The following is a 12814-nucleotide window of genomic DNA, read 5'->3' as shown; positions in this document are numbered from 1 at the left end:
GAAGAAAGAATTTCAGATCTCAAAGATGGTCTTTTTGAAATAACTCAGATGGAGAAATAAAAAGAAAAAAGAATTTTTAAAAATGAAGTAAATGTAAGAGAGCGAGCAGATAACTTTAAGCACACAAACCTCCAAGTCATGGGTGTTCCAGAAGGAGAGGAGAAAGGAAAAGGCATTGAAAACCTATTCAATGAAATAATAATGGAAAACTTCCAGGTATAGGAAGAGACACAGAACTTCAGATCCAGGAAGCTCAAAGATCCCCTAACATATCCAATCTGAAAAGATCCTCTCAGAGACACATTATAGTCCAACTGGCAAAGCTCAAAGATAAATAGAGAATTCTAAAAGCAACAAGAGAAAAACATAAGGGAGCCCCCATCAGATTAACAACAGACTTCTCAACTGAAACTCTAAAGCCAGAAGAAAATGGAATGATATATTCAAAATACTAAAAGATAAAATCCACCAGCCAAGAAAAGTATCTAGTAAGGCTATCCTTCAGAAACAAGAAAGAAATAGTGTATTTCCTAGACAAACATAAACTGTGGGAGTTTATCACCACAAAACCAGCCCTGCAAGAAATTATCAAGGGAGTCCTGCATCTGGAACCCAAAAAACAATGATCACTATCAAGAATACACAAGAAAGAACAAAATCCACTGGTAAAACACAAATGCAAATAAGAAAGAGAAAGAAACTAAATCTTACCACCTCAAAAAACCAACAAACATAATAAACAAGATGAATAATAAAAGGGGAAAGAAAGAAAGAAAAGATATTTAAAACATCTAAACAAAAGTGATAAAATGCCAGGAGTAAGACAATACCTTTCAACAACAACTCTAAATGTAAATGGATTAAACCCCCCACTCAAAAGACACGTATTGATGGTCTTGACTAAAAAGCTCGACCTAACTATATGCTGTCTTCAAGAGACTCATCTTGCCTGTAAAGACATACACAGACTAATAGTGAAGGGATATAAAAAGATATACCAAGCAAATGGAAACTAAAACCAAGCAGGAGTAGCTATTCTTATACCAGATAAAGTAGACTTTAACAAAACCCATAAAAAAAGACAAAGAAGGCTATGAGAAAGGGATCATAAATATACATGCACCAAACACTAGAGCACCCAGGTACATAAAGCAAACACCATTAGAACTAAAGAAAGAGATTGACCCTAAAACAACAATAGTGGAGGACCTGAATATCCCACTCTCAGCATTGGACAGATCTTCTGGGCAACAAATCAACAGAGAAGCACAGGATTTAAATTATACTTTAGACCAATTAACTGGCAGATCTCTACAGAACATTTCATCCAACAGCTACAGAATATGAAACTCTTATCAGCACATGGAACATTCACCAGGATAGACCAAATGTTAGGTCACAAATTAAGTCTGAGAAATATATTTTAAAATAGAAACCATTTCAAGTATCTTTTCAGACCACAATGGATTAAAACTGGAAATCAATAACAAGCGAAACTTTGGAAACTACACAAATACATGGAAATTAAACAACAGGCTCCTGAATGATCTATTAATAAAGAAATTAAACAGGAAATCAAAAAATTTCTTGGAACTAACAAAAGTAAAGACACATCGTATCAAAACCAGTGAGATACTTGAATAGCAATACTAAGAGGGAAGTTTATTGCAATTAACACTTACCTTAAAGAATAGAAAGGCTTCAAATAAACAATCTAACATTACACCTCAAAGAACTAGAAAAACAAGAACAATCCAATCCTAAAAGTAGTAGATGGAAAGAAATAATTAAGATCAGAGCAGAACTAAATGAAATAGAGACACAAAAACTGATACAAAAGATCAATGAAACAAAAAGTTAGGTTTTTGAGAAGATAAACAAAATAGACAAATCATTTGCTAGGTTAACCAAAAAAAGAGAGAAGACCCAAATAACAAAAGTCAGAAATGAAAAAGGAGACACTACAAATCAAGACCGCAGAAATAAAAAGAATTATTAAAGACTATCATAAACAACCATACATTAACAAATTTGAAAACCTGGAGGAAATGAATAAATTTCTGGACACACACAACTACCAAGATTGAACCCAAAAGAAACAGAAAACCTAAACAGACCAATAACAAGCAACAAAATTGAAGGAGTAATCAGCAGTGCCCTAACAAAGAAAAGCCCAGCACTGGATAGCTTTACTGCTGAATTCTACCAAATCTTTAAAGAGGAATTAATTCCAATTCTCTTCAAACTATTCCAAAAAACTGAAACAGAAGCCATTCTCCCAAACTCATTCTGTGAGGCCAGTACTACCCTGATACCAAAACCAAACAAAGATAACACACGCGCGCACACACACACACACACACACACACACACACACAAAAAACAAGTACAGGCCAATATCTCAGATGAACATAGATGCAAAAATCTTCAACAAAATCAGAATACAGCAACACAGCAAAAAAATTATACACCATGATCAAGTGGGATTCATCCCAGGAATGCAAGGATGGTTCAACATAAGCAAGTCAATAAATGTCGGACACTACATCCACAAAATCAAGAACAAAAACCATATGATTATCTCAAAAAACACAGAAAAAGCATCTGACAAAATTCAATATCCTTTCATAATAAAGGCTCTCAGCAAATTAGGCATAGAAGGAAGTATCTCAACACAATAAAAGACATATATAGCAAACCACTGCCAATATCATCCTGAATGGAGAAAAGCTGAAAGTTATTCTCTTAAGAACAGGAACAAGACAAGAATACACACTACCATCACTCCTACTTGACACAGTATTGGAAGTTCCAACCAGAACAATCAGGCAAGAGAAAGAAATTAAGAGCATCCAGATTGGAAAAAACAGAGTCAGACTGTCCCTGTTTGCAGATGAAATGATCCTATATATAAAAAAAACCTAACGACTCTATCAAAAAACTCTTAGAGCTAATAAACAATTTCAGTAATGTTGTAGGATGCAAAAGCCACCCCAAAATCAGTAGCATTGTAATACTCCAATAATGAATAGCAGAAAGATAAATCAAAAAAGCAAGCCCGTTTACAATAATCATTAAAAAAAATAAAATATCTAGGAATCAATTTAACCAAGGAAGTGAAAGATCTCTACAATGAGAACTACAAAGCATTGCTGAAAGAAATTAAAAGGAACACAGAAAGGGGAAAAGATATTCCATGCTCTTGGATTGGAAGAATACTGTGAAAATGTCCTTACTACCCAAAGTGATCTATACATTCAGTGCAATCCCCATCAAAATACCAATGACATTCTTCACAGAAATAGAAGAAACAATCCTAACATTCATATGGAACAACGAAAGATCATGAATAGCTAAAGAAATCCTGACAAACAATAAAGCCAGAGGCATAATACTACCTGACTTCAATTTATACTATAATAAAGCTATAGTAACCAAAACAGCATGGTACTAGCATAAAAACAGACACACAGACCAACAGAACAGAATAGAAACCCAGAAACCAACCCACATACTTACAGCCAACTGATCTTTGACAAAGGCAACAAGAACACACATTGGGGAAAAGACTGCCTCTTCAACCAACAGTGCAGGAATAATTGGACATCCATAAGCAGAAGAATGAAATTAGACCTGTACCTCTCACAATATACCAAAATCAACTCAAAATGGATTTAAAGACTTAAATATAAGACCTGAAACTATGAAACTACTAAAAGAAAACATAAGGGAAACACTTCAGGAAGTAGGACTGGGTATAGACTTTATGAGTAAGACCCCACAGCACAGACAACAAAAGAAAAAATAAACAAATGGGATTATATCAAACTAAAAACTTCTGCACAATCAACAGAGTGAAAAGACAACCTACAGAATGGAAGAAAATATTTGCAAACATATTTGCAAACTATAAATCCAACAAGGGATTAATATCCAGAATATATAAGAAACTCAAACAACATCACAGTAAAAAAAAAAAGAATCCAATTAAAAAACGGGCAAAGAAGCTCAACAGACATTTTTCAAAGGAAGTCATACAAGTTGCTAACAAGTACATGAAAAAATGTTAAACATCACTAATCACCAGGGAAATGCAAATCAAAACCACACTGAGATATCATCTCACCCCAGTTAGACTGGCTATTACCAAAAAGACTGAGAATAAGAAATGCTGGCAAGGATATGATGAAAAAGAAACTTCCACACTGTGGGTGGGACTGTAAATTAGTACAGACATAATGTAAAACAGTATGGAGGTTTCTCAAACAACTACAGATAGAACTACCATACAATCCAGCCATCCCACTTCTAGGTATATACCCAAAGGAATGGAAATTATCAAGTTGAAGAGATACCTGCACTCCCATGTTCACCACAGCTCTATTTACAATAGCCAAGAGCTGGAACCAACCTAAACGTCCATGATGACTCAATAAGAAAAATGTGGTATATACACACAATGGAATACTACTCAGCTATAAAAAATAATGAAATTCTACCACTCTCAGCAACATAGCTGAGTTTGGAGAAAATTATGTTAAGTGAAATAGGCCAGGCACAGAAAGAGAAATACCACTTCATGTTCTCACTCATAAGTGGGAGCTAGGAAGGAAGGAAAAAAGGAAGGAAGGAAGGACAGACAGGCCACAATAATATATTGAACTTTCAGAGGGAGAGAACAGACCTATTGTTATAAGAGGTGGGAAAGGGGGAGGAGGAGGGGGGATAGGGAGAAATCGGGTAAGGAACACAAAGAATAATTATAATTTGTAATAATGAACATCCTAATAATATTGATTTGATCATTACATATTCTGCACAAATACTGATAGTCAAAAATGTGTGTAATCAATTATGTTTCAATAAAAAAAAAATACTATTAAAAAAGCCAAAAATAAAAACCCCCAAAAATTAGAGTTAAATAAAGACATGTCAAATAAAAATAAATAAGTAAAAATAAAAGAATGGTTAAATAATCTATGTTAAAATAAACACAACTGGAGGGATATTTTTCAGGAAGAATGAGGAAAATCACAAAAAACAACAAAACAAAACAAGCAGCCTAGAAAATGACTGACCTTAAGTTCTCCTAGCTGAGAGTTCCCCAAAAGCATGATATGTGTATACTAGTGGTATGCAAGATGATCTTCGGTAGCGTACAAACATTTTTAATGTAACATTTATTATTTTTATTTTAATGTAATTTAGAAAAAAATAATTAGTATATAAAGTCTTTGGTTAAGATAATTCTAAGTTTAAAAAGTGAGTTGTTTATAGAAAAATGTTAAGTAAACAATAGTACAAATGGCAAATTAATATAGCCAGAATCACAGGGTAGTGCACAAGTAACTCAGTTGAGGAAAAAGTGTCCTGGTTTATCAGGTGCAGAATCTACGGATGAGGCCAAAGCTCCTGTGAGAACAGAAAAGGCCAGAAGGGAATCCAAGTGGCCAGGTGGCCTCTGAATCATAGAGCTCATTTGTCCTTATTTTATTAATTATATTTTATTGAAAAACACATTAGACAAATACTATGTACTCATTATATTTTTCCAGTGGCAGGCCCAACAATTTAAGTGTATAGTTTATAAAGCAAAATTGTTTACTGACATTTTTGGAACAATGAAAAGCTCCCTGCACTGTCTCTACAGCCATAGAATAAAATTTACCTGGCTGAGTTAAAAACTATTAACATTAGAAATGATAATAATATGGCAACAACAAAAAAAAAGCCTCAATCTGTTCAAATTATATATAAAAAAGAATGTTTGAGTATAAATTATTGAGATTTTAGGCAGTTCAAATTAAAGGTATCTCACAGTGGGGCTTGTAATTAGAAAGTGTTCTAACCTTAAAAAAAAAAAAAAAAAAATCTTCTAAACTTAAAAGTAAAAAGTATACTTAACTTGAGTCTGCCCAGTCAACTCAGGTGGTTAGAGCACAGTGTTATAACACCAAGGTCAAATGTTCAGATCCCCATACCAATCAGCCGCCAAAAAACACACAAAAACAAACAGTATACTTACCTTGAATGAGTTGGCACCAAATGGTAGGGATTCTCCATAGTATCGATGTTCAGCAAACACCAACATAGCGCTCAGTTCCTCAGCCACATCCCACATAAACCCCTAGGAAAAGTTTACAAAGTCACGAGAGAAAATCAGGACGTGAAATAAGTCACTGACCCTTTTTGCAAACCATATGAAATAGATGTTAAACCAGACCAAAAAGAACTCTCTGAAAAGTTGCACAATTTATGCTTGTTCTACAAATAAATGGCATAATTGCTGTTTCACTGTTGCACATCAATCTCACACTATATTAATCAAAAGTAAGCTCAGGTTGCTCATCCACTAGTCACTACAACTCTTCTTATCCTGACACTCTCACCCTAGAATCAAACATCATGTCTAAAATAGTCTTCAAATTGCACTGTGTGCCAAATATTCTACGGAAGAGCTGAAGATATCTAGGTTAGCCAGCTACTCATATGCATTTGCAACATAAGAGAGAAAACAGAAGAAATAATCCCTTGGGATTTTATATTAATCTTATTTATTGGAAAACAAATAATAGCTAACAACTAATATTAACTGAGTGCTTACAATGTGTCAGACACTATTCTAAAATACTTTATAAGCATTAATTCACCTAATTATCACAACAATGTAAGAGACAGGCACTTTGATTATCTCCATTTTATAGACAAAGACAGTGAGTCACAAGAGTTTAAATATCCTTCCATATTCACACAACTAGTAAATGGCAGAGCCAAGTTTCAAACACAGGCTGTCTGGCTCCAGAGCACAATCATCAAGTGCTGTCAGACCTACTTGCTCCAACACCTACGGCTGGTCATTAATCAATCATCACATTTTTTCACTTACCTCAGTTGTGGCCTCAAAATCCTACTGAACAAAGCATTCTAGGCAGTCAACATCAACCAATTACATTTAAATTTAGCACAGATTAAAACTATTAGTCATTCCTAGTGCACATCGTTGCTTTTTAATGAGTTGCTACTCCCTAACAAGGGCAAAGAACCTCAAAATGTTTTTGTTTGTTTTGATCAATAAATGAACAATTAGAAGAGCTGCATGCATATGAGGATGAAGAATTTAGCTTACCTGTGATAGTTTTGATAATCCCTCCTCCCACCTTCTCTCTTTAAAGACCAATTCATTCCCTGCCATTTATCTACAGATCCTGCTACACCCAACTCAAGCATGCCCTCCACTGAGAGCCCCACCCTGGCAGTGCTGATCACTCCCTCCTCTCAACACCACTGTGCCAGGTATAGAGCTTTATTACTGTGCTGCAATATTTGCTTGCATGTGAGTCTTACTTACTCCACCAGACTGTGTGTGCCTTAAGGGTAACGACCATCCGTAAAAATAAACACTCCTCTCTGGAGCTGACCTCAGGCTTTGAGAGAAAGCAATTTAATTGTACTGATTCACATGCAATAAGTGATTATATGCCTGCATCTATTTCAGGGGTGTTTTTATCTTTCAAAAGAGGTTCATGTAATATATTATCATTTATTAACATTATTTGCCTGCAAGTCCCTTAATCTTGTTTAGTCTTTATGACAACTCTATGAACTAGATGTTATTATTCTACCAATTTAACAGATGAGAAAACTGAGGTACAGAATAAGAAACTTGCCCAGAGTCACACAGCAAAGTGTTAAAACCAAAATTCAAACCTCATCAGTCTGGCTGAAGTCTTCACTCTTGACCACTCTGTTACACTGCCTCTAAATAAATGAATGTCCAGAAGTGAATGTGCAATTGGAACATTATAACATGTAAAGGAAGGTGTCTGGACCTGGGGAAGGGCCAGGATCTGCTCTTCTAGGATCTGCCTCTAGTCAGTTCTCCATAACTGTTCCTACACTGAGTATCCCCTTCTTTTCTACCACTTCTGAGAACAGAAATTCCCTGGCAAGCCTTAAGTTCTGCCACAATGCCTGTCAGAGCAGTGGGGTCTGGTGAACGCAGGAACAACTATCTGCCTATAAGAGAATAGAAAGGAGCTGGGAAAATCACTGGACAGGAGAAGTTCCCCTGTTGCCTTGGAATAAAAGAGAAACCACACAAGGAAAAGAAAAGAGACAAGGCACCTTTTGCTGTTTCACCAAATAACAGAGCAGGCATCTAACAGAAAGGAAGTACTGATTTCATTTGTCTCTGACCTAAAAAACGTAGTCATCCTAGGATTTAATTTCTAAGGGAATTATTTTGTTTCGACTAACACACAGATATGAAGAATGCAGTAACAGCTTAATTGTATTCATATCTTTACTTTCAATTCAGTTCAACAAACATTTCCTGAGACCTCCTGAACAACAGCAGGCACCATGCCAGACATTGGCATCGGAGATAATATGATTCAGTCTCCACTTTAAGACTAGCTTTTTGGTAGAAAATTGACATTTTTCAGTCTCACCACTGAAAAGAGAATGTCTTCTTTTCGTGTATACTTTTAAATTAAGGAGGTTTTTTTAAGGAATTTAGGTATTATTATAAAAGGTGATAGGAAATATAGTCAGGGAAGCAAGCTGACAAGCTATACTATTTTTAACCCTTACAAGCACATATAAGAAAAATGGTAGAACACGAAAACTAAACTAAAAGATAGCTACTATTTTACCTTAGTCAATTCCTATTTGACAGTGAAACCTATATACTTTTTCTTATTTGCATTGGCTTTGTTTAGATTTTATTCATTCATTCAACAAATATTTATTAAACACCTATTGTATGCCTAATACAGTCCTAGTTTCTGAGAATATAACACTGAACAAACTACAAAAATTCCTGCTCTTTCCTGACCATAATCAAAACAAACTATATGTAATAACACTCCTATGCCCACTTCCCTCATATCCTTGTTCATTATAGAAATAAGCAGGGATTAAAACAAAACAAAAACAAAACCTTTTGCAACTGAATTTTTCCAAAAATAGTATTCCATTCTCTTCATTTGTAATTCTTTAAGGCTGAACATGCAGGTTTATTGGATATCTGTTTTTATTCTTTTGTGAACTGCCTATTCATGTACTTTTGTTATTTTTTATTATTAGTGAGTTTTACCTTTTTATTTTTTTAAAGAACTTTACAATTAAGAACAATAATGCTTGGTCATATACTCGTATGCTGCAAAACATTTTTTCCAGTTTATCCTAATAAAAGGCAAATTGAGCACTGAAATGTCACAAATCTGCACATACCGTATTATTGCAAAACCAGGTAATGTCCCCTTCATTACCAGTGTAGAAAAGTATTGATCCACCATTTTCCTTCCAGTATTTATCAGATATTAGGTACCGCTGTTTAAAAGTTTTCACATTATTAAATCCAAAATGATCAACCTATGATAAAAACAAAACAGACAAGACATATTTCAAAGAAAAGTAATTACATAAAAGTTACATAAAAGTAATTAAATTAATTCTTCCATTAAAATCAACCTATACTATGAAAATAAGAAATTTTAAACTTCATTTTTTAATAGTAACATTAATATTATTTTGAAATTGTTTTCTTTCTATTGTAAGATAAAGCCATGTTTGTTATTGGTAGTCAAAATTTTCAATGGAAAAGAAAAGATACATTATAAAATCAGGTAGCTACTTAAAACATTAAATTGGAAATAGAAATATGAATCCATTTTTTCTCACTTATTTTTTTAATTGACAAATAAAAATTGTATGTATTTATGGTGTAGAACATGATGCTTTGTAATTGTGAACTGGCATTGTGAAATGGCTAAATCAAGCTAATCAACATGCATTACCTCACATATTTATGTTTTGCAGTGAGAACGCTTAAAATCTACTCTCATTACAATACATCCCATTATTTTTCAAAATAGAGATACCCCTTATTATCTGAATGGACTGGATTGAATTATGTCCCCCCCAAACTCATTGAATCTTGAATTGTGTACCCCAAGTTTTATGTATTAGAAACTTAGCCCCCACTGTGACTGTTAAGAGGATGGGAAATCCTATTATGGTAAGTGAAAACTGGAGCCTTGAGGGGGTGATTAGATTGTAGGACCATGCAGTGCTGAATGGATTAAAAAGGGTGGTTATAGACATGGTTCTGAGGGTTTTAAAAGAAAAGTCGAGTCGGTCTCGCTCTCTCTGCTCTCTCTGCTTCCGCCATCTTGCAATGTGAGACCCCTGAGTCACTGTCACTACTACCAGATGGACTTTGGACTTCCCAGCCTCAGAAACTGTAAGCAATAAATTTTGTTTTTCTTTATAAATCACCCAGTTTCAGGTATTTTGTTATAAGCAAGAAAAATGTACTAATACACTGAATTTTCATTATCCAAACTTTCAATATCAAAATTCAAGAACTAAACAGACCACTGAAAAGGTCTATAAACATTGTCACCCCAGTACACAATAGACATTACAAGTGTCAGGATGTGGGTGTCTAATAAGATTCCTACTAAAAGGAATGAGGGCTTGTTAGTAAAGTGACTAATTGACATTTGGGAAAAGGAAGCTGTGAGATAAACTCACACATTTTGCTGTACAAGGAAGCAAGGAAGTGCTAAAAAATTAACGGAGTTGTATTTAACAAATAGAAGGCTAACATTTTAATAAACTGAATATAAAACAAACAACATAAAAAGAATAATGATTGTACTTGATTAAAACCTTCATTCAATTCATGAAAATCCATTAGTCTGTAAGGATATTAAAAAAAAAAAGCAAGGAAAAAATTCATTTGCCATCATTTAAGGTGTCCATTAAATCAATTCCTTACTTTGAAATTGGAAATTAAAAAGTAAAAATTCAGCATTTAACCTGCCTTTCCAACAGAATTATTTCAGGGTACCAGAAAGTCCCAACTGATGAACAAGAACTCTGTTAGTCAAATGATAGCCAATGAGGAAGAAACGGCAGAATTAAAAAATTATAGTTATGCAGTTACTGATTCAGGCAAGAATTACCAGTTGGTGTGAAAAGCAATAGGAGAATGGATAATATAAAAATGAACATTCAGGGCCGGCCCATGGCTCACTCAGGAGAGTGCAATGCTGATAACACCAAGGCCACAGGTTCGGATCCTATATAGGGATGGCCGGTTGGCTCACTGGCTGAGTGTGGTGCTGACAACACCAAGCCAAGGGTTGAGATCCCCTTACCGTTCATCTTTTTATAAAAAAATTAAAAATAAAAAAAATAAAAATGAACATTCATGTTGTATCAAAGTAATATCATAGAGGATACTCTGTCACAAAGGGAAAATGTAACTTCACAATGGAAGGATCAGGCTGTCATCACCTGAATCTAGTGATCAATGTTAGCATCATTAATCGTGGGGCAGGCAAGTATTTATATATCTCCTCTTGTGGCATAATATGAAGCGTATATCACATATGATGTATCTTGCCAAAAATGTTCAACTTGTATCTTATTTCAGCCTTTAGATCTAATTTCCAGGTTCTGGCAAATACAGAAGGTAGAAGAACAAGTTGACACTCTGAAGAGGCAATCCGACAAATCTGAAGGCGGGATGTTTTACAAGACAATGAAAAAAGAACAGTTTTAGATTAAATGAATTTCACGGAACATAATAACCAGAAGCAATGCATGATCCTGGATTGAATCCTACTTTCAATAAACAAGATATAAATAACAATCTAGGGACAACTGGGTTAATTTTAATATGAATCAGGTATTAGATGATACTAAAGACTTGTTAATTTAGTTAGGAGTGACCATATTATTTTCTACATCAGAAAATTTTTCAAATTTTTTACAGATGTACACTGAAGGATTTGAAGATAGGACATCATGCCGTCTGTAATTTACTTAAATACTTCAGCAGAAAAAAGTGAATTTAAGAAAAGTTTAATCTACATTGAAAGAGACAAACACAAGTGTGAGGAAAATGGAGACAGACTGGTCAGGCTCCCTCACTTCATATTCAGTTGAGCATAACTCAGCATGTCTGTTGTAAATATAACTGTACGTGTGTGCCCAGGTGTTCCTTGGTTATCTGATTCGCACCCAGCTGTTCCTTGGCTATTTGACTCACACCCACATGTTCCATGGTTATCTGACTCTAGTATAAAAGACAATGCCTCTGGTCCACTGGGGGACTGAGCTGGCATCTGAATAAAGCATGTCAATCTTGCTAACAGCTCCCAGGATCTTTCCAATTACCTAGCTCACGACCTGCATATGAGGGGTCTGTGACCCAGTCAGCCTGACACTGGGTTTGAAGGGTCTGTGACTCAGCCCAACAAGAAGATACTGAGATTTTGCAAGACAGATAATATAAAACATGTCAAAACAAAAGAACAGCAGGGTTTGCTAGACAGAGGACAGCCTTATGATACCAAGGTTTCTGTTTCTGCTGCTTGTAACAAAATACCTGGAACTGGGTAGTTTATAAGAAAATGAAATTTAAAAAAAAAAAAAAAAAAAAAGAAAATGAAATTTATTGCTTACAGTTTTAGAGGCTGGGAAGTTCAAATTCCAAGGAACACAGACATAAAATAGCTCCTCCTGCAGTCTCCTTTTAAAGCCTTAATCCATTCACTACTGCATGGTCCTACAATCTAATCACCTTTTCAAGGCCCCACCTTTCAATTACCATAATAGGATTTCTCACCCTCTTAATGCTGTCACAGTGGGGGTCAATTTTGAGGGACAGTCAATCAAGTCAAGGGTTTGGATCCCCATACTGGACAGCTGCCCAAAAAAAAAAAAAAATTGACAAAACAATTTTAAGCTTCAGTTGAACTTTAAATATACATATTTTATATTTGAGGGTTTTTACCCT

The 12814-nt window shown here is 34.8% G+C and overlaps 1 protein-coding gene across 1 annotated transcript in view; it reads right to left on the bottom strand.

The window, feature by feature from the left end:
* PRCP (prolylcarboxypeptidase) overlaps nt 1–12814 on the bottom strand; it is an 82220-nt gene that overhangs the window by 25058 nt on the left and 44348 nt on the right. Inside the window, exons 2-3 of the mRNA XM_063095576.1 lie at nt 9235–9375; nt 6026–6127 (exon numbers count right to left, since the gene is read on the bottom strand). Of these exons, the coding sequence (XP_062951646.1) occupies nt 6026–6127; nt 9235–9375 (243 nt within the window). The remainder of the gene's footprint in view (nt 1–6025; nt 6128–9234; nt 9376–12814) is intronic.

The sequence above is a fragment of the Cynocephalus volans genome, chromosome 4 (genome assembly GCF_027409185.1).
Source record: "Cynocephalus volans isolate mCynVol1 chromosome 4, mCynVol1.pri, whole genome shotgun sequence".
NCBI lineage: Eukaryota > Metazoa > Chordata > Mammalia > Dermoptera > Cynocephalidae > Cynocephalus > Cynocephalus volans.
This window is presented reverse-complemented; position numbering and strand designations above follow the sequence as displayed.